Genomic DNA, 21109 nt, shown 5'->3' on the forward strand with positions numbered 1-21109 from the left:
CAAGGTAAAAAAAAATAACAATAAAAAATCTTTTATTTTCTCATAATATGTGACCCTGGACCACAAAACCAGTCACACGGTAAATTTTTTTAAATGGCGATGTATACATCACCTGAAATAAATAAGCTTTCCAGTGATATATGGTTTGTTAGGATATGACAATATTTGGTTGAGATACAACTATTAGAAAATCTGGAATCTGAGGGTGCAAAAAAAATGAAACATTGAGAAAATCTCCTTTAAAATTGTCAATTTATATTCACGATTGTGCTGCATTCACTAAAAAAAAAATAACTTTTAATATATTTACGGTAGGAAATTTACAAAATATCCTCATGGAACATGATCTTTACTTAAAATCCTAATGATTTTTGCCATAAAAGAAAAATCGATAATTTGACCCATACAATGTATTGTTGGCTATTGCCACAAATATACCCGTACGACTTATGTCTGGTTTTGTGATCCAGGGTCATGATATACACTCACCTAAAGGATTATTAGGAACACCTGTTCAATTTCTCATTAATGCAATTATCTAATCAACCAATCACATGGCAGTTGCTTCAATGCATTTAGGGGTGTGGTCCTGGTCAAGACAATCTCCTGAACTCCAAACTGAATGTCAGAATGGGAAAGAAAGGTGATTTAAGCAATTTTGACCGTGGCATGGTTGTTGGTGCCAGACGGGCCGGTCTGAGTATTTCACAATCTGATCAGTTACTGGGATTTTCACGCACAACCATTTCTAGGGTTTACAAAGAATGGTGTGAAAAGGGAAAAACATCCAGTATGCGGCAGTCCTGTGGGCGAAAATGCCTTGTTGATGCTAGAGGTCAGAGGAGAATGGGCCGACTGATTCAAGCTGATAGAAGAGCAACTTTGCCTGAAATAACCACTCGTTACAACCGAGGTATGCAGCAAAGCATTTGTGAAGCCACAACACGCACAACCTTGAGGCGGATGGGCTACAACAGCAGAAGACCCCACCGGGTACCACTCATCTCCACTACAAATAGGAAAAAGAGGCTACAATTTGCACGAGCTCACCAAAATTGGACAGTTGAAGACTGGAAAAATGTTGCCTGGTCTGATGAGTCTCGATTTCTGTTGAGACATTCAGATGGTAGAGTCAGAATTTGGCGTAGACAGAATGAGAACATGGATCCATCATGCTTTGTTACCACTGTGCAGGCTGGTGGTGGTGGTGTAATGGTGTGGGGGATGTTTTCTTGGCACACTTCAGGCCCCTTAGTGCCAATTGGGCATCGTTTAAATGCCACGGCCTACCTGAGCATTGTTTCTGACGATTTCCATCCCTTTATGACCACCATGTACCCATCCTCTGATGGCTACTTCCAGCAGGATAATGCACCATGTCACAAAGCTCGAATCATTTCAAATTGGTTTCTTGAACATGACAATGAGTTCACTGTACTAAAATGGCCCCCACAGTCACCAGATCTCAACCCAATAGAGCATCTTTGGGATGTGGTGGAACGGGAGCTTCGTGCCCTGGATGTGCATCCCACAAATCTCCATCAACTGCAAGATGCTATCCTATCAATATGGGCCAACATTTCTAAAGAATGCTTTCAGCACCTTGTTGAATCAATGCCACGTAGAATTAAGGCAGTTCTGAAGGCGAAAGGGGGTCAAACACAGTATTAGTATGGTGTTCCTAATAATCCTTTAGGTGAGTGTACATTGCACATCACCTGATTTCTCAAAGAGTCTGAAAACGGTTCTTTCGAAGATTCAGTCTCTCTAAACCCCTCTTTTCCGTGAGCCTGCTCTGATTGGTCAGACGGGCCAGTCTGTTTTGATTGGTCTACCGCTTACAGCATGTCTCGGAAACTAAACGCCCATTACCATATCTGAATTTCGGCTCCAGAGGCTTCCTCAGCGAATGACACACAATGATACAAACCGTAACGATGGCGTTGTTATTTCTGTATCAGTTCCAGTGCGAGTCCTCATGCTTTTGAAAACAGCATTTTCTCAACATGAATAACACAAATAAAACTCTTCCAGCTACAACTAGTGTTTGAGGGCGGGGCAAAAGTAGACGTTGTTCACGGGCAGCCAATGAAGACCACAGGCTGGCATTATGCAAATTTGTTACATTGTTACGTAGGTTTGTAACATTATGTGAGACTGGAATTGCTGATGACTCGTTACAGTATTCTTATAGTAGACAATAAGGTTATTTGTCGTGCACTTTGATCTTTAAAACTTTGCCAGACATTTTACATTCGCATTACACACTGCATGAAAGGTAATATTCGAAAAAGCACTTTAAATCAAACGTACACAAATTAATAAGTCATCATTATTGCCTTTAGTACTAAACATGAAATAATCCATGTCCAGCCTCACTCTACTGTGTATCACACATTTAATTATATACGGCAGCTGTTATGTTAATATGTTGAGCCACTTTTGGGCGACAGTCGAGTTAGTTTTTCATTATTAATCCTTACCAACTAATCCATTCCTGCACATATGCAGTTGCTTAAATCTCAAACGTAGGGGTCCAGCTATTGTTCAAGCGAAATGAATGGTCTGTCTGACAGATGTCTAAATGCTGCCCTCCATGGTTGAGTGAGCTTGACAAACATTATCTCCTTTTTTGGGAACTTTGAAATGAGGCCGAGCTCGTTTCAGACTTCACCCGGGCTTTAACCATGGCTGCCTTCCAGTCACGCAGATCTGGACAAATTTGACAATTCCTGGGTTGTTTTGTTTTTTTACTGGGAGTTTCCCTTGCAGAACAAAGAGACTGCTTGAAATGTGCATTAATCTGTCATTGCCTATAGATTTTTGCCATGAATTTATTATAATATATAAACTTTGAAGATGGTTGTTTTTACTGTACTGAAAAACCCTGTTTTTAATGCTCTCTAAGTTAAAGGGTTATTTCTGTTGTCATTTATGGCGTGTTCTCATAGATACATGACGTGTATGTATGTTATTTATTTATTTTTGAGAAAACAAAGATGTTTTGTAGCATGTTCATGCTTCTCTTTTTGATGCATAGAAAGTGAATGAAATTTGAAGTTCAAGATGTTTAGTGAATAATGACTTCAAGATAAGGATGCACCAATTTTAATTTTTCATGGCCAATTCCAAGTGCCGATTTTTAAAAGAGATTTTTTTTATTACATTTTTACAAGCAAATGGACAGATTCCGATACCGGTTGTCGATTTTTGACTTTTTTTTTCTTTCTTTTTTTTCGTTAAGCAAATTTATTAGCCTGTTTAAAACCAGACCATTCTCAGTAGTAACTGAGTTATGTTCTGGCAAAGCTTCATTAATAACTCATTTCCAAAGGGGCGTCACCAACGGACGTCGCTCAAATGCCTCTGGGCGAAATTGTATAGACCTAAAACCAATCAGAGCGATCGTGATCGTGTAAAGCCATATGCTGCGTCCCAATTCGCCTAAGTTCCACTACGCCATACAAGTATGTACTCTTTTTGTGAAGGAAAGGTATTTACTTTTGAATGTGTAGCAAAAAAGTAGGCAAGCTTTGGGACATACTACTTCGTCATCTTTATCGGACGGATCTGTCGCGTGCATCCTGTCACGTAAACTGCCCTGTCAATCATCTTGTCACAGTTAAAATCCTCTATTAAATCTAATTTAATTTCCTACCGTTTCGGAGAGAAATGTAGTAGCACGTTGATCTGCCAGTGGGTCTTTCATGGAGACTGTCCTCACGTGTTTGCAATTTGAATATAATAATGCATTTAAAAGTTGGTGCGCTTCACCATTGGACGTCGCTCAAATGCCTCTGGGCGCAATTGGATAGACCTAAAACCAATCAGAGCGATCGTCATCGTGTAAAGCCCGCCCCAACGTTTCTGATTGGTGCCGCGATTTCGACGGATTAGAAATGGGCTTGAATGAGCTCTTTGCCAGACTACTTGCAGAGCAAATCTAAATTTGCCGGAAGTTGTCTGGGTTTTCCCAGGCTACAAATTTATTTGTTGTTTATTTGCTCTACTACAGGCCAAACTGGCCTTAAACAAACAAACAAAAAATATCTGTGGCCATTTGAAATTTGAGGCAACCGCAGTTTTTATTTATTTTTATTATTAGATTGCATAATTTCAATATTTAATGCACAGGCAGAATGGTCTGACTTTAGCTTTGTGAAATCGCTACATAAAACATACCTGTGCAAAACAAAAACGAGCTGACAGACTGAATGAAAATGCAAACTCAGTCTGTGACAGTAGGTGGCACTTATGAAATGGTTAGCAGCTCCGCGCTTATAAAACACTACTTTACTTTATACGGAGGTAAGAGGAAAAGAAAATGCCATCTAATCCCCCAAATGCCATCTTTAATGAAGACAGTTAGAGATACAGTACATTCATAAAATCCACACAAATTATATTTTTGGGAAATTATTGCAATGCAATTTGTGTGCAAGTCCGGAACAGAGATCGGCCAAAATAAAACCAAAAACGTGTTTTTGGAGCAAAAACCGTCCGGTTCCGATCGATGGCCGGGGACTGGTACATCTCTAGTTAAAGACTAATATATGGAATAATATACTAATAAATTTGGCGCATGAACGGCGCGTTTGTCAGTTTTAGTGCTTCACAGTCTCAGTCCCTGTGCAGTCTGGACATTCTGCTAAACATCTTTGTAATTCCACACACAAAAAGAATGTTACATGGTTTGAAATGAGGGTACATTTTTAATTGAGTTAAATTTTTTGCCAATTTATTCCTTTATCATTGCCTGTAGTTTTTTTAAATCATAAATGTATTGCAATCTTTAAGGAGAACTGCTTGTTTTAACTGTAATGAACCGCTTAGACTTTGTTGAGTCACGCTGCCTCAGTTTAGCACTAACAGTAGAGTTCTGGGTAAGGAAAGCAAACAGAGTTCCTCGTTTGTCCTAAAAGGGCGGCCCACAGGATGTTTTGCTCTGTTACATAAAAGACTGATTAGTTTTGGTAGCCACAGTGGCCCAGAGCTTCCAGGGATCTTCCAGAACAGCTCAAGGGCAAAAAAGCAGTAAATGTTTACACTGACAATATGGAAACTCGTTCCTCAGTGTGTGTGTGTGTGTGTGTGTGTTGCAGCTGGTGTGTGGAGTTTGGCTGTGCTTAGACTTAAGGAAGGTTTATGTCATTCCTTTTAACCATATTTTCTCCTTTCTGCTCTTTGCTTCAGAAAATGCTTCTAAAAAAGAACTGCGGTGGGAAAACGAGGACTATCAAGATTCGGGTGAGTGTTTCAAAAGAAAACAAACATACTGTGACCCAAAAAAACAAAACAAAACACTTAAACCACAGTTAGAGAACATGTTAACTCTTTCCCCGCCATTTACGGAACTTTCCGGCAATCCGTGTTTTCACTGTTATACGGTAGGGGGCGCTATTACGCATCTTCTGAAAGAGTACAGAATCTCCTGATCAAAACACAGGTGAAAGAGAAGCAGAAACAAGCGATAGAGGCATTGCTTATGTAAAATAACACAATCATCACACATTACAGCATATAAATCAAAACTGGCAAATGTTACTGAATGAAATATGGACCCAGGACGAGCTATACGACTGTGAAACTTTGGGGGTGTTGATGGACACATTAACTATATTAATGTTTTCCCTGCCAGATATATATAAGCATATAGTGTATATACTGTATATATAGTATAAGCATATAGTGTATAAGCATATAGTAAACATATAAGCAGGGGCAGGGAAAGCGTTAATATAGCTAATGTGTTGAACTCGTCTAGAAAATAAAATGGTTTGATTTTTTGTTATCTAATCCAATGACATTCAACCTTAAGTATCTAAATACTTTTTGGGGTCTCTGTTAACACAATTTGAAGAATTGTTTCTTTGCTGGCATTGTTCAAATAGTTAATGTTCTGCAAATAGTAAATCATTTGGACATGTTTTTGTAATTCTGGTCTTGGATCAGGTCAGTACAGTAGCATGAATGCTTTGAATGCGAGTGTTTGGACTGGTTTCTAAAAGCCTGACCCGTGAGCACGGTGCGCTGGATCCGGGCCGAAACGCACCCGCTGACCCTCATAGCCATGGCCCTGGACCCCCCGGCTGTGTGTTTGGCACTCCTCACACGGGTCCAGAAGGCCCGAGCTGAACGATGCCAGTGTGTGACGTCGTCATGAGCTCGGCACCTTTTGGACTGCAGAACAGTGACTCCCGCTTGCATGGCACAGGAACTGGAACGCTCATGGGAAACACTGGCTGCAGACCAGCCCGCTGCAGTCAGAGAGAGGAATTACAAACACAAGCTGTCTCATCTCGCAGGGGCCCCTTTCCAGAAAAAACTACCATTGTGTTCTTTGCTTCGGTAACATTTAACCCTGTAAAGGTCAGAAAAATAATAAACAATGAGTAGTTTTTATTATTAGTGATAGTTTGAATTATTTGTATTTTTTTAAAGGAACACGCCGACTTTTTGGGACTTTAGCTTATTCACCGTATCCCCCAGAGTTAGATAAGTCCATACATACCCTTCTCATCTCCGAGCGTGCCGTAACTCTGTTTGACGCACCCACCGCTAGCCTAGCTTAGCACAAAGACTGGAGGTAAATGGCTCCAGCTAGCATACTGCTCCCAATAAGTGACAAAATAACGCCAACATTTTCCTATTTACATGTTGTGATTTGTATAGTCACAGCGTGTACGAATAACAAGGTCACATGAGACACAGCCATCTTCTAACCGTATACATACTGGGAACTATATTCTCAGAAGGCGAAGCACTGCTACTTGGGCGGAGTGATTTGCTCGCAGCACCTGAGTGACTATACAAAACAAATCACAACATGTAAATAGGAAAATGTTGGCGTTATTTTGTCACTTATTGGGAGCAGTATGCTAGCTGGAGCCATTTACCTCCAGTGTTTGTGCTAAGCTAGGCTAGTGCCGGGTGCGTCAGACAGAGTTACGGCACGCTCGGAGATGAGAAGGGTATGTATGGACTTATCTAACTCTGGGGGATACGGTGAATAAGCTAAAGTCCCAAAAAGTCGGCGTGTTCCTTTAATGGAACAGTTTAATGAACCTTTAGACAAACTATTAAAAAAAGCTAAAGAAAAAAAAGTCATATTTGACTTGATAAAAATAATATTTTATATAGTGAATATGGAGCTCATTCTTGAGGAGGAAAAAAAGAGCACCAAACTGAGCAAAAATATGCAATATGCAGTTGCTGATATTTATTTGGCCAAAAGGTTACATGAAATTTTGATAGCTTGATGTAAATCAATCAGATATTTACATAAAGTGCTTATAAATATCAGTTGTCACTCTACATCTTCCAATAAAATGTCTTAGTAAGATGATATTTAAAATCGTAGTTTTATGATAAAAGCTCTGTACTTTTAATTGTTTTAAATGCGTTACAATATGTACAAATAAACATTCCTCAAAAGCATGATGTATCATATTTGATACTTACATTTGAACATTTCTCTAAAATTATGTATGGATAATCAAGTAAACCTAAGTTGCTTCAGTCCAGTAAGTGTTCATCGTGAAATATTACTAACGATATCAAAGTTATTCTTATCTTTACTTTATAAAAACCAGTGATGATTTCACAGCAAAAACTATCAATCAAACGACAGATTGTGTATGTTTTAGGCAATGTTTTGATCCTAATCTAAAGTGACCAAAATGTCCAATATATGGAGTCTCCAAATTTTGCAGTGCTGAAATGTTAGGATTAAAATAATAATAATAATTAAAGCTGCAAGCAGCATTTAGCGGGGTTCAAGCATTTAGGGTCTTTAAGCACATAAGGCAGTTTAGTGAGTTGTCTGAGTTTTTGTTTAGGATTTACAGGCTTTTGAGTGTTTTTTGCCATACACATTTTCTAAATGATCCTGTTATGGCTACCCAATGGGTAAAGTTAAAGTTTTTTATATAATTAATAATCTAGAGCTTCCAGAGAATTGTACTGCACTTGTATATTTCCGATCGGGCGAAAAACCTAGGACTAGTTCGCAAAAGTAGGTTTTTAACATAATCGCAAGTATTTAATGAACAAATTGATTGACAGCAGTAGTTCTTGAGGCAAAGTTGTTCAGTATGAGGAGATCTATCAAATGATATGCATCACGTGATTACATAGCCGTAAAACCTGTTAGCGTCAACTAGTGGCTGATTTTTCAAAATTCTTACAGACCTCTAGGGCCACGAGTCGAACATGCCCACCGAGTTTCGTTCTGATCGGCCTCCGTTAAGAGCAAACTAACAGCTTTGAATTAAAATGGTGAGGTATCCTGTTGTAAACATCAACCATGCCTGTTGACAGTTCTCTTTTGTGGGAAGGGAATGAAAAGTTCTCAAATCCGCAGCACAGCCTCAGACATAGCATTTATATCCATGATCTGCCATTTTCACTATTGTCCTTGCTTGCTTCTTCACAATACCTGCAGATCTTCTGATGATTCAGCTGTGCAGGTCCACATTAACACTGCCTGGCCTAGAACATGGACTGGAAAATGCAATTTTGGGGGGTATAAATATTAATGATCCTGACTCCAACGTCACAGTCGGTGTTATGGTGGGATTCACTCATTTTTCAGCGGTCTTTTGCAAACAGGAGATTTACACATGAAGGAGGAAACAATGGTGTTTGAGGCTCACGGTATGTCAGTTCCATGTCCAGAACTCTTATCATTCAACTATGCCAAGATAAATACAGTTTTCAATTGTATGGCACCTTTAAAATAGATGATTAGTAATATAATGCTTACTTGGAGTCTGAAATGGCTTTAACAAAAGAAGAAAAATAGTCTTAGATTTCTGTTCATTCTAATCATGTACAAATAAAGTAGCACAGTAAGATTACATTTATTTGAATGCATTAGTGAGTGTGTGATTGTGCTGTGTGTGCAGCGTATCAATACAAAAAGTGAAGGTGTAGTTGATATCTTTGGTGATAATATCTGTAGTAATCATAAAAAAACAATTAAGAAATAAAGAATTAAAATTACAAATAATATTCTATTAAGATATGAGTTACAATAACATGATTTGCAATAGTAATAATATCAATAATATATGCACAATACACACAGATTAGACTATCAGGTCTGTGTTTTACAAAAACATTAGTATTGCAGCCAATGTGAGTCTGTGGGATTTATAAACAGACAAAATATGATTTGAAATGTTATTTTAATGATTTTATTAAGTTTAAACAATATTTCAAATGGAAAAAAAAATGAAAAATAATATTTTAGTGAGCAGAATGAACCAATGAGTGTTCTTCTGGTGGTTAAAATGTAAATGAAAACAATAATACTTAAACAATAATACTTAATACACTAACCATGCTTGAACACACACATGCACACACATTTTTTTTTGTAGATGTAGATATTTAAAATAAAAGAGAGGTAACAAAATGATAATTGCAAATCTCCTCTGTATAACACAATTTTCAGATTTCAAATTAATCACTGAGAGGCAGAATTGTTCAAACTGAGAGCTCAGTAAAAATGAAGTGATAAACTTTGACAAAACATGACTGTGTTATAATAGGTGATTTTCATGCAAGTAATTTTATATAGTCCAAAAACTAATGCAAAAGCACAGATGAAAATATTTTATTAAGTAGAATGTCCTGCAGAGGGCAGTTGAAGACCACTAATTGACTCACTTTCATTTGAAAGACTTTTTTATCCACCAGTAAAACAAAGCAGTTTCTCCATGTTCTTTCCATTAAGCATGCTTACACACACAGACACACACACAAACACAAACACAAACACATCCATCCACACACACACACACACACACACACACACACACACACACACACACACACACACACACACACACACACACACACACACACACACACACACACACACACACACACACACACACACACACACACACACACACACACAAAGACAAATATGTTTTTATGATGTGATATTGTGAAAATATCTTCATCTCCTCATCTTGAACAACTTTGCCTCAAGAATCACTAATGTCAATCAAACCGTTCATAATCATAATAAAAAAATAAAATATATACAAATATCATAATAAAACAAAAAACATCGTAATAAAAAAGATTGCTTCTTAAAGCATTTGTTTATTTCCCAATACTGAAAGCGAATTAAAAGATCATGCGTAATCCTGCTGCTCCCTCTAGTGGACAACAGTGGTATTATAGCTTTTTTTACAGTTGAAGTGTTTGAATGAATGAATGGGAATTAGTTTTTTTACTTATATCTCAGGAACCAAAAGGCGAAAAATTCTGAAACTCAGAGCATAGATAGTGCTTGAGGAGCCCTGTTGAATGAGACCATCAAGGTGTTTTTGGGCGATTGGGGCTGGGAGTTATGACTGTTATAAGGCATATCTGTTCGGGCTATTATCTCTGGAATGCCCAGGGCAAATAACACCACATTTGAATCGAAGCTAGCCAAGGACGCGCCCTTTCCAACGAGCTCTCACACAAGGTTCGGGGTGGTCTGGGTCGGGAGTTGCGGTCGTTCAAAGTCGGGGGTCCGCGGGCTTGCGATGCGCGGGTGGGCGCGCTCCCGAGGCCCGCGACGACACGTTTCGATCAAGAGCCCCGAGAGGTCCTCACCATCAAAATTTGAGCGCGCAACGACTTTCCGTTTTCGAGTTATGAATGAATTTGTATTTGGGGGCGTGGCTTAAATGCCGTTATACTTTCGTTTCATTTCATTCATTTACTTTCGTCCATTTCCATATCTCAGTGTAACACAATTGTCAATAGTAATACTCAATAGATGAGTTTTGACAAAATGTGATTGTAAATGTTAAAATAATGATTTTATAAAGTCTAAATATGAATTTTATAACAATATTAGGGAGTAGTATGATGAAATGACAGCAGGGGGCAGTAAAATACCACTTATTGGCTTAATATGTCATTATATTCATATAAAATCACCTTTTGAAGAAGTTAAACTTTTTTTCTGATAATTATTGATCTAGAGAGTTCAGAGAATTGTGCTGCACTGGTTTTGAACATTATGATATGAACATTATATGATAGAAGACACCATTTACAGCAAATACAGGCAATTTACCATAGGAAATATATGGTTTTAAAGCGTTTTAACAGTTATAGCGCCAACTATGGTCCGCTCTCCATAAAATTTTCCATGCTTCTTAAGCAGGTTATGACACATATGCTCATCAATTTTCGTGAAGTTCTGAGTTTTCGTTTAGGATTTATAGGCTTTTGAGTGCATTTTACCACGCCCATTTTCTAAATGACCCTGTTAGCCATGCGAAAAATGCAAAAGTTCAACTTTTTTTTGATAATTATTGACCTAGAGAGTCCATAGAATTGTCCTAGACTGGTTTGGTTCAGATCGGGCGAAAAACCTAGGACTAGTTCGCAAAAGTAGGTTTTTAACATAATTACGAATATTTAATGAACGGTTTGATTGACAGCAATGGTTCTTGAGGCAAAGTTGTTCAACAAGAGGAGATCTATCAAATGGTATGCATTTTGTGACAATAAGTGTAACACCACGTGATTACAGAGCCATAAAACTCGTTAGCGCCAACTAGTGGCCGATTTCTTTTAAAATTCTTACAGACCTCTAGGGCCATGAGTAGAACATGCCCACCGAGTTTCGTTCCGATCGGCCTCCGTTAACCTTGTCTAATAGGTGCTCAAACTTCATTGGCCGATGGCGGCCATGTTTTTTTAGATACGCCAATGTCCTCATACACATACATGACACCTTGGACCAAGACACTGCATACCAATTTTCAAGTCAATCGGACTAACGGTCAGGTGGTTAAAGCCTGTTTTATGTTTTTTTCATATTATAGCGCCACCATGTGGCCAATCGCCGCGATTTTTTTACTGTTACCTCATATTGAGCTCATACATATGTGTACCGAGTTTGGTGAAGATACCTCATTTACTTCTGGAGTTATAGCCATTTTAGTAAAATAGGCCCCTCCCACAACGTACGTTTTGGCGCCCCTTAGCGTCCGTGAATCGAAATTTCGACTTTTTTTCGATAATTATTGATCTTCAGTTTCTAGAGAACATTTCTGCACTGGTTTGGTTCCGATCGGGCAAAAAACCATGGACTAGTTCGCAAAAGTAGGTTTTTGACAAAATTCAAAATGGCGGAAAATCTATCATGGCGGAAATGAAATCGGAGATATACGTTTTGTTCGTCAGGCATCCAGCTTTCCAATGATATAAGACACTTGAGTCTACGACATACGGTCTAGGAGTTATGAGCAGTTTCGCGCTTTTGGTCGCTATAGCGCCACCTATGGGCCATTCGAGGTCATAATTTGATAACCTCTCCTCGATTTTTGTACTACCATATGGCAAAGTTTCAAAGTTCCAGCTCTTACGGTTTGGGCTGCACGATGCGTTTTACGGCAGAAGAAAAATAATAATAAAAATCAGGACAATTACAATAGGGTTTCAGCACTTCGTGCTTGAACCCCTAATAAACAAAAACCTTCTTTTAGCTTCCAGAAATGCAGGTTTTCCTCTTGTAGACTGCAAAAGAATTGATGCGTAATAGTCTTTCTCTCCAATGAACATCCAGAAACCTCCATTTCATCTGCAGGAGATTGGATGACCATTTTATTAGATTAATGGAAAGAGGTGAGGAGAGGAGCAAAGGATGAAAAGGGAGAGGGAGAAGGAAGTGTGTGTGTGTGTGTGTGTGTGTGTTTGTGTGTGTGTGTGTGTGTGTGTGTGTGTGTGTTAGGATGAAGTCATTTTCCATTTATAGAGTGCCGGCTGTTGCAGGATCTGCAGTCAGAGAGAAAGATGTTCTTCGTTTCACTCCTCCGCCTTGTTGTCGTTTTCAACTTCCTTTCGCTCTTCCCACTCCCTCTTTGCTTTCCCACTTTCCTTTACCTTTTGTCCTTGATCGTTGACTCATATTTTATTTTTATTTTTAACATATTTTTAGAAAATATTGTCATTTTATTACAGCCCGCACAAATCTAGTGTATGATATTGGAGTTATGTTGACATTTAACCGCATTTAATGTTTGTAGCTACCTTAAAGGATTAGTTCACCCCAAAATGAAAATTTCCTAATAATTTACCCAATGCCATCCAAGATATCCATGTCTTTCTTTCCTCAGTGGGAGAGAAATTATGTTTTTTGAGGAAAACATTTCTGGATTTTCTTCTAACAATGGACTTCATTGGTTACCATCGTTTTTACGTCCAAATCAATGCAGTTTCAAAAGTCTTTGAAGTGTTTTCAAAAAAATTATATAATTTATAGACTTTTTACCTTCAATAGTTCAGATTGAGCTGATCAACAAACGGACAGGGAACTACGTCATCACGTTGAAAGGCGCCGGCAGAAGTACCGCCCCACTGTTTACAATGCGACCGTACGTAGGAGGATAGTTCAAATAGTATTGTTTGCTATTATATATATAGTAATAGTATTCAGTGAATATGAATAGTATATGAATAACATTCTGATGAATATGAATAGTAGTTCAAATAGTATTGCCGGCGCCGGCGTGACCTTTCAACGTGATGACGTAGTTCCCTGTCCGTTTGTTGATCAGCTCAATCCCAACTATTGAAGGTAAAAAGTGATGTAAAAAGATGGTAACCAATGAAGTCCATTGTTAGAAGAAAAATCCAGAAATGTTTTCCTCAAAAAACATAATTTCTCTCCCACAGAGGAAAGAAAGACATGGATATCTTTTGGGGTGAGTAAATTATTAGGAAATTTTCATTTTGGGGTGAACTAATCCTTTAAGCTGACTGCTAGTTTACGGTATTGTTTGTTTTTGTTTGAATATAAACAAATATATTTTTAAATATTTAAATATTTAAACTTTAAATATATTTTCTTCAACATTCCAAGCATACATCATACAGGCCTTTAGAATTGTGCATAAAACAAATTCATAAGGAAAATATCTGTAAATAATAAATCAGCTCCATAGCAGATTCCAGTGATCAAGAGCATAAGGTCCAATGGCAAAGACATACATCCGAGTGAACGAGACGGAGGGAAGTTAGCATAGAGAAGGGCATAAAAAAATTGGATTTAAACGCAGCCCTACTCAGACAATTTGGGTCACAGCTCTGGTATCGGCAACCTTACATGTGTTACTCGCTATACCACCATCTACAGGTGGGATGTATTCTCCCAAACAGACAACAAATAGACCAGAAAATCTTATACAATTGTTTCAAAGCAGCTCTTAAGAAGACAATAGTGGCATTATTCAGCTCAATGTAGATTCAATTCAGTTCAATAAGTGTTGATTTTGCAGAGAATGGTTACAATATCCAGTTTTGTTCCGATCCGATCGGTGCAGTTAAATCGATACTATTACTGAATATTCCTTTTCTGTTAAACCCTTAAAGGGGTGGTATAATGCCCTTTTCACAAGATGTAAAATAAGTCTCTGATGTTCCCAGAGTGTGTATGTGAAGTTTTAGCTCAAAAACCCCCACAGATATTTGTATATAGCATGTTAAAATGGTCACTTTTGAGGGTGAGCAAAAACGCACCGTTTTTGTGTCTGTCGCTTTAAATGCAAATGAGCTGCTGCTCCCGGCACAGGGGGCGGAGCTTCAAGAACTCGTGTCCTTTTACCTCACACAGACATGCACTGAAAATGTCAAAAACTTTTAGCCTTTTATGTTCAAACCGGATTCAGACAAAGATGGAGAGACTCAAGAAGAAGTGACGACATGTAGAAGCAACAGGACATTTCTGAATGGTTAACTGATGAATTTATGTAGCTTATGAGTAGTTATCTTCTAGTCATTGATTAGCATATTCTGTCATGATAATCTATAAATCCTGTTCAGGGGGCGGGCTTTATGTAAATTTTAGGGTTGGTGATGTCACTAACCCGGGAGGAATGTGGTGTAGTCTCTACCAGCCGTTTGTTGTAGTCCTTAAAAAGCGATTTCTTTAAAAGCAAATATCTCCCTTTGCTTTGAACTTTGAGCGTTGTAACTTTGCAGATGTTGTTTATGCTCAAACAGCAACATTACACACTAACTAAAGTTAGAAAAGTCCAATCATAATCAACCACCCCTTTAAGCCATACCTTTTAGTTTAGAGTTTCTCATGTATTTCAGTTTGTGAAAATGTTTGTTTTAAAAAAAAAAACATTTTTCTTTTGGTATTCCCTGCTTCTCCCATTCCCTCTGGTCTTCTGCTCATGTATGTAGTGGTTGGGCCCCTGGTTTTATCTCCGGGCCCCGTCTCTGCTGGCCACGCTCCAGGTAAAGCTAGAGATGGAGTGGGAAGCGGCTATCAGGGGGCCAGTTAGGGAAGAGAGAAAATCATCATGGGGGTTTGAGGTCTGGGACAACACCAGAGAGAATGAGGGCTCAGAAACAAGAAATAAATGAAACCAAAGAAGGAGGGAGGGGGAAAAAAGAAAATCATTGGTGGATGAAGGCAGAGAAGACAAACGGTCTCATCGCCTAGATGGTCCAAACTTGTTGACAAGACAGATGTTAGGGTTTGAGGGGTTAATTCGTTCCCATGTATAAGCAGTACGGTGTGTAGTGTAATGTTTTAAAAGCATTATGTACTCGTAAAATGTACCAGGAAATAAAAGCCTGAGCTGTTTGTCATAATATAATTACTCTTCCTACAGTTGCAGGTATTTGTCGGTCTAAAGGCCTGTTGAACTCTTAAAAACATACAATAAAGAATAGTATTTGATGGTTTGTCATTGGCTGTTAGGAATGCATGGATGAAACCAGTTTAAAATGATTAAACTCAGAACATTGTTTCCTGGAGGGAGATTCATGGAAAACAGCTGCTTGTAGAAAGTAAATGGGATCATGTAACATCCAATGAAACCATGAGGCCTACTCTTTTTATTTTGATGAAGTGTTGATCTGGCCACTTGATGGATTTGAAAACCTCAAATAGAGTGGCTATTTGACAGGAAAAGAGCTTAACCTTGTGGTATCCGCATGTATATCTTTTTAAGTTGTGCTTTCTAAGCCAGGCTGGATTTAGCTGACCATATGTGAAACATATTAACTACTTCTTTCATTCCCCAGGACAGGAACCCCTCCTTTCTCTGGGGTTTTTACTCAGGTTTTGTTTTAAAGATAATTTTGGTCATGTTAGCCAGCGATAACACACTAGAGGAATTTTTCAACAAAGTTCAGCATGTTCAGCGTAGTGTATCTTGTGAACAACTTGCACATTTGAGCTAAAGTTGGATAGATTTTGACAGACAAAGATTGAAAGAAAATAGTCTTACGTTTACACGATACCCTTTTTCAACTAAAAACTGTTCAATTATACGACAACGGCGTTCAAATTTTTGAAGACGGGTTTCAAAATGCACGTTTTTGAAAACGATACAGTTATCGTTTCAGTGTTAACTACAATAACGCGGATTTGTGAAAATGGTGACATCATGCGCATGCGTATCGTGTTACAAAGCGACATCGCCAACTACTGGCCTGGCACTAATAATACAGCGTTTTTAGTTGTTTTCGCAGGTCCGTGTGAACAGGGATCGTTTTGATAACGCTGTCTGTACGTGAAATGCAAAAAGAAATGTGTATTTCATTTTTTAAGTAAATTGTTGTTGTGTAAACGTATCCTTAGTTACTTACTGATTTGCTTAATATTAATCCGTTCTTTGGTTACTCTCTCCCAAGTGTCTGATTAGGCGAATTTAATCTTTTCATTTTAAATAGCTTTTAAATCCCAATACAGCATATTAAGATTGAAAAGAAAAACAGTACAGAAGATCCAGAACTTCATCATCCTTGATAACAAAATAAATGAGGAAATAGACATACGTTTATAAAAATAAATACTAAAGGTTTTTATTTATAAATCATATGCCACTGTTTAGAAAAAAAAATATTAATAATACAATAAATTATTAAATACCCCAGAAGTCACTGGCATCTTTCTATTTTTTTCTCCACTTGACTAGCAGTGTATTTATTTAGTTTGTTTGTTAAATAAGAGGCAATCTGGCACTTCAATCTATAGCTTCATTCATCCGGTGAAATCACAAAACACAATGCACACAAACGTCTCCCCGCTCTTGATATAAAATCACTGATGAACATCTTTTGGACAAACATTCTATCACCAGACCATTAGGACATAACAAACATTAATCCAGACATATGTGTTTATTCTTTGATGTGAAGGATATTGGGATTAGCAGTATATTATAGTATAGTAGAAGTAAGGATGAACTATCACATTAAAGGGCAGTATGTGATTTATTAAAATCATTGTTGAACATTGTTGATATTAGAACCCAAAAAAACCACACCCCTCCCTTCATTGCTCCGCCCCCAAAATGCACAAACACGCAATGCAAGAGTGGATGTCTCTATCATAGCAAAAGCAAAGCAAGATAATGTATGCGGACTGAGCAGCACAACACACTTGTAGCCAATCAGCAGTAGGGGGCGTGTCGTCTCATGATGGGGGAGGAGAGAGAGTGAGATTTGAAGAAAGACTGTAGAAAGAGAGATGGCTGAGAGACATTATAAAAAAGAAAAGCTCAGAAGAATATCACTGGGAAAAGAAGGGTTATTATGATCAGGCAAGAGCTTTAGGAGCCGTGCTAATATTTGAAAAGCTTTCCAGCGCTGGAAAGACCTAAGCGGGAAGTCCTGGAAACTCAGAACCAATATACTCTTGTGTACTGTATGTACATTTTTTGTTCTTCCTTGTCATTCGTTCCTCATCTTCGCTATATTTTTCGAAAAATATAGCGAAGATGAGGAACGAATGACAAGGAAGAACAAAAAATGTACATACAGTACACAAGAGTATATTGGTTCTGAGTGTCATTGTTTGTCTGGAACTGGTGTGCTGCTGCTGGCGACTGAAAACAATGTTACTCGCGTATGGAGCAGAAACAACACAACCTCAGCATCTGTTTCCAGGACTTCCCGCTTAGGTCTTTCCAGCGCTGGAAAGCTTTTCTAATATTAGCACGGCTCCTAAAGCTCTTGCCTGATCATAATAACCCTTCTTTTCCCAGTGATATTCTTCTGAGCTTTTCTTTTTTATAATGTCTCTCAGCCATCTCTCTTTCTACAGTCTTTCTTCAAATCTCACTCTCTCTCCTCCCCCATCATGAGACGACACGCCCCCTACTGCTGATTGGCTACAAGTGTGTTGTGCTGCTCAGTCCGCATACACTTTCAACAGTGTTTCTCAGAAATAGCTTACTGCACCTTTAAACATGAGTTCTGTGTGGTGTAAACTCTGAACCTCGAACGCGAACGGACACAGGGGGACTTGAACTGACTCAAGCTGAATAATGACACTATTGCCTTCTGTAGAGCTGCTTGTCGCTGAATTGAACTTGTTTCATAATTGTTGAATTTGAGTTATTTGAAAAAAAGTGCACCAACACTAAACTGACCTGAGCTGAATAATGAAGCTGCTTTGAAATAAGCTGTGTTGTTTAAAACGCTATGGAATTAAAGGTGACTTGACTAAAGCCTGGAACACACCAAGCCGACGGTCGGCCGACTAATTTTGCTCAGTGTGTTCCGCAACGTCGGCTGAAATTGGTCCTCGTCTGATTTTTTTCGGCCGATTCGACATGTTGAATCGGCGTCGGGCTGTCTGTGAAAGAGGGAACTCTGATTGGCTGTTCAGCTTAGTGAACGAATGATAGCAAAACAGCGAGCAAAGAAGTCAAAACGGTACAAACAGAAGGCTGTTCTAATGTTACGTCATCTTACCTGAGTGTTCCTTGGCGAATATTTCAATATTAACATGAGCGGAGTGGAATAAAGAAAGTGTTTAGCAGGATTGATATTCAAAACTGTTAGCACGCACTGCTTACGGTTTGTGTATCTGCAACCTTGCAGCATCGGTTTCCCTTATTGAATGACGAATATAGACGAATATATCTGCAAAAAATAGACAGTTGTCTCATTCACACACAGGCGCAGAACGCGCATTCTAGCTAACAGTCAGCAGTAGTGTGTTCAAGTGCAGCTTTTTCCCTCTACGCGAGGCGACAACACAGTCGGCTTTCATCAGCGCTAGTTCGTCGGCGTCGGCTTGGTGTGTTCCAACCAAACCCAGTTTCTTCCCACTTCATCTTTTTTTGTTTTGTTTCCCTCACAGAACCTGAGTGGCGGCCGTCACGCACCCCGATACTCCTACGATCCATCCATCTTCGCTTTCCGGCCCCTGAGCAGCGCTCCTCCCTGCAGCCCCCTGATCCCCGCCGAGGAACCTCCGTGTGCGTGAGGGACGCGACTGGACCTTTGCAGAGACGAAACATCACTTGTGGACCAAAAATTCCCAACATAAAGACAATGTATGTTTGCATTGCCTTTTATTTGGCAGGATATTAGTGTGAACAAAGGCCCCGTGATAAGGCCTGTGGACAAAACAGGAAATGTGATCAGGGCCAGAATGTATGAGAGGAATGAGGAGACGCAACCTTTCGCCTTTAAGCCGTCTCATCCTCTCTATCTCTCAGGAAACCCACTTAGAACTTATTTTAATGACAAGGCCATGACCACTGCGCTATCTATAAAACCACAACCAAATGGTTTGGTTTCTGTGATGGGTTTAACAGGAGTGAGCAGCGGATTGTTGATTGGTTGTGTGGGTTGAAGGTAACATGCAAGACAATTTATAAGGCAGTTGGTTGTTTAGACAGGGAAATGTAATGAGAGACAATCAGTTTGATGCCAGAATGGGCCTTAATTAATAAAACCGGTTTGTAATAAAATAAAGCTTTTCGCTCTATAACCAGGGTAAACCGGGAAAACTAACAATCAGATATAATGACAGCACAGGCTAGACATTCCAAGTCATTGTTCAGCTTCAGTGTGTCAGTAATCACAATACTGATGATCTGATGTGTATTCCAAAGTAATTACATCTTAAGTGAAGAACGGGGGGGAAAAAACAACACAACGCTATTCTAGAGTCTTTTAACATCATATATTAAACATGCGCCTTACTATGTAGCATACTCAGTACTATGTACCTAAATACAATGACTTTTACCATCAATATCTAGTTTATGAATGTTTTGACACTGTCTCACACACCAGGGATTGAATCATAGCCCTTATCACACAGTTGTTGTTCAGAATAAAATACTAGCGTGCTGCATACTGCGAAGTACACACTGTATACTGTTTACTATTAAAACAAAACAAAAAGATAGAATGTGAAACAGGATACATTATATTTGCAATAAATGTTTCAAAAGGTATGTTGTTTATTTTGGAATGTTTGTTCGCATTAATTCATAAAAAAAAAAAAAAAAAAGTCTTCTAGTTCATTAAGGAAACTTGAAAGGAAAGGTCAAGTTGAACAGTGTACTGTGGGATATACAGTAGTATTCTCCAGAAATACAACATACTGTAGAAATATGAGTAGTAACATGAGTATGCTAGTGTGCTATTCCGAGCATAGCCTATGTGTGTTATTCTTCTGATGTGTAGAAAATGACATAAATATGGACGACATGAATCCTATCCATGCAGTATATTTCAGAAACAATCCATCTGAGGATTTTGACAGTGGATGTGATGTACTTAACAGCATACTTTAATACTTTTTTTTTTTTTTTCCTGAATGTAAACTGCAGTTGTAACCCGTGTAAGGGTCAATAAGCTAGGCCAACCGGTTGGGTGATCAAGAAGGACAATTATTCATAGTTGTTGCATAAGTTTCACCTAGGTGTTATGTGTATCTATATGAAACAAATACAATATTTTTTAAATTTACAGCTATATGGACATATAGTACAGTACATGCTTGCAACGTGGAAAGTTGTCCTTTTCTGTCTCTATGCCTCAAGTGAGGCGAATAAATGTTTCTTCCCAGTTTGTGTCTTGTTAATTCGCTTCAAATGCTTTTTCTTATTGCAAAGTATGTTTGGTGAAGCTCTTAAAGGCATGTCTAGAACAGATGTTGCCACTTTTTGGGGTAATTACCCCCAACCTATGCCCCCAGTGTTCCCCAGAGGAGTTCAGGCAGTTGTTGACATATCCTTAGGAGCTTTTTTAGGTTCTAGGAGACCATCAGGCAGGGGTTCCCAAACCTTTTTGTCAGCCAAACGATGTAAAATATTTACTTGAA

General features: G+C 38.6%; 1 protein-coding gene across 2 annotated transcripts in view; it reads left to right on the top strand.

Moving 5' to 3' along the window:
• Window positions 1-20853, top strand: part of LOC309479678 (uncharacterized protein) — a 44756-nt gene extending 23903 nt beyond the window's left edge. For both annotated transcript variants that reach the window (XM_082143877.1, XM_082143878.1), the window contains 2 exons: window positions 5194-5247; window positions 19130-20853. In XM_082143877.1, coding sequence (XP_082000003.1) covers window positions 5194-5247; window positions 19130-19255 — 180 coding nt within the window. In that variant the 3' untranslated portion in view covers window positions 19256-20853. The remainder of the gene's footprint in view (window positions 1-5193; window positions 5248-19129) is intronic.
• The last annotated feature ends 256 nt before the right edge of the window (window positions 20854-21109 follow it).

This window comes from Leuciscus leuciscus (assembly GCF_965113295.1).
Source record: "Leuciscus leuciscus genome assembly, chromosome: 17".
Lineage (NCBI taxonomy): Eukaryota > Metazoa > Chordata > Actinopteri > Cypriniformes > Leuciscidae > Leuciscus > Leuciscus leuciscus.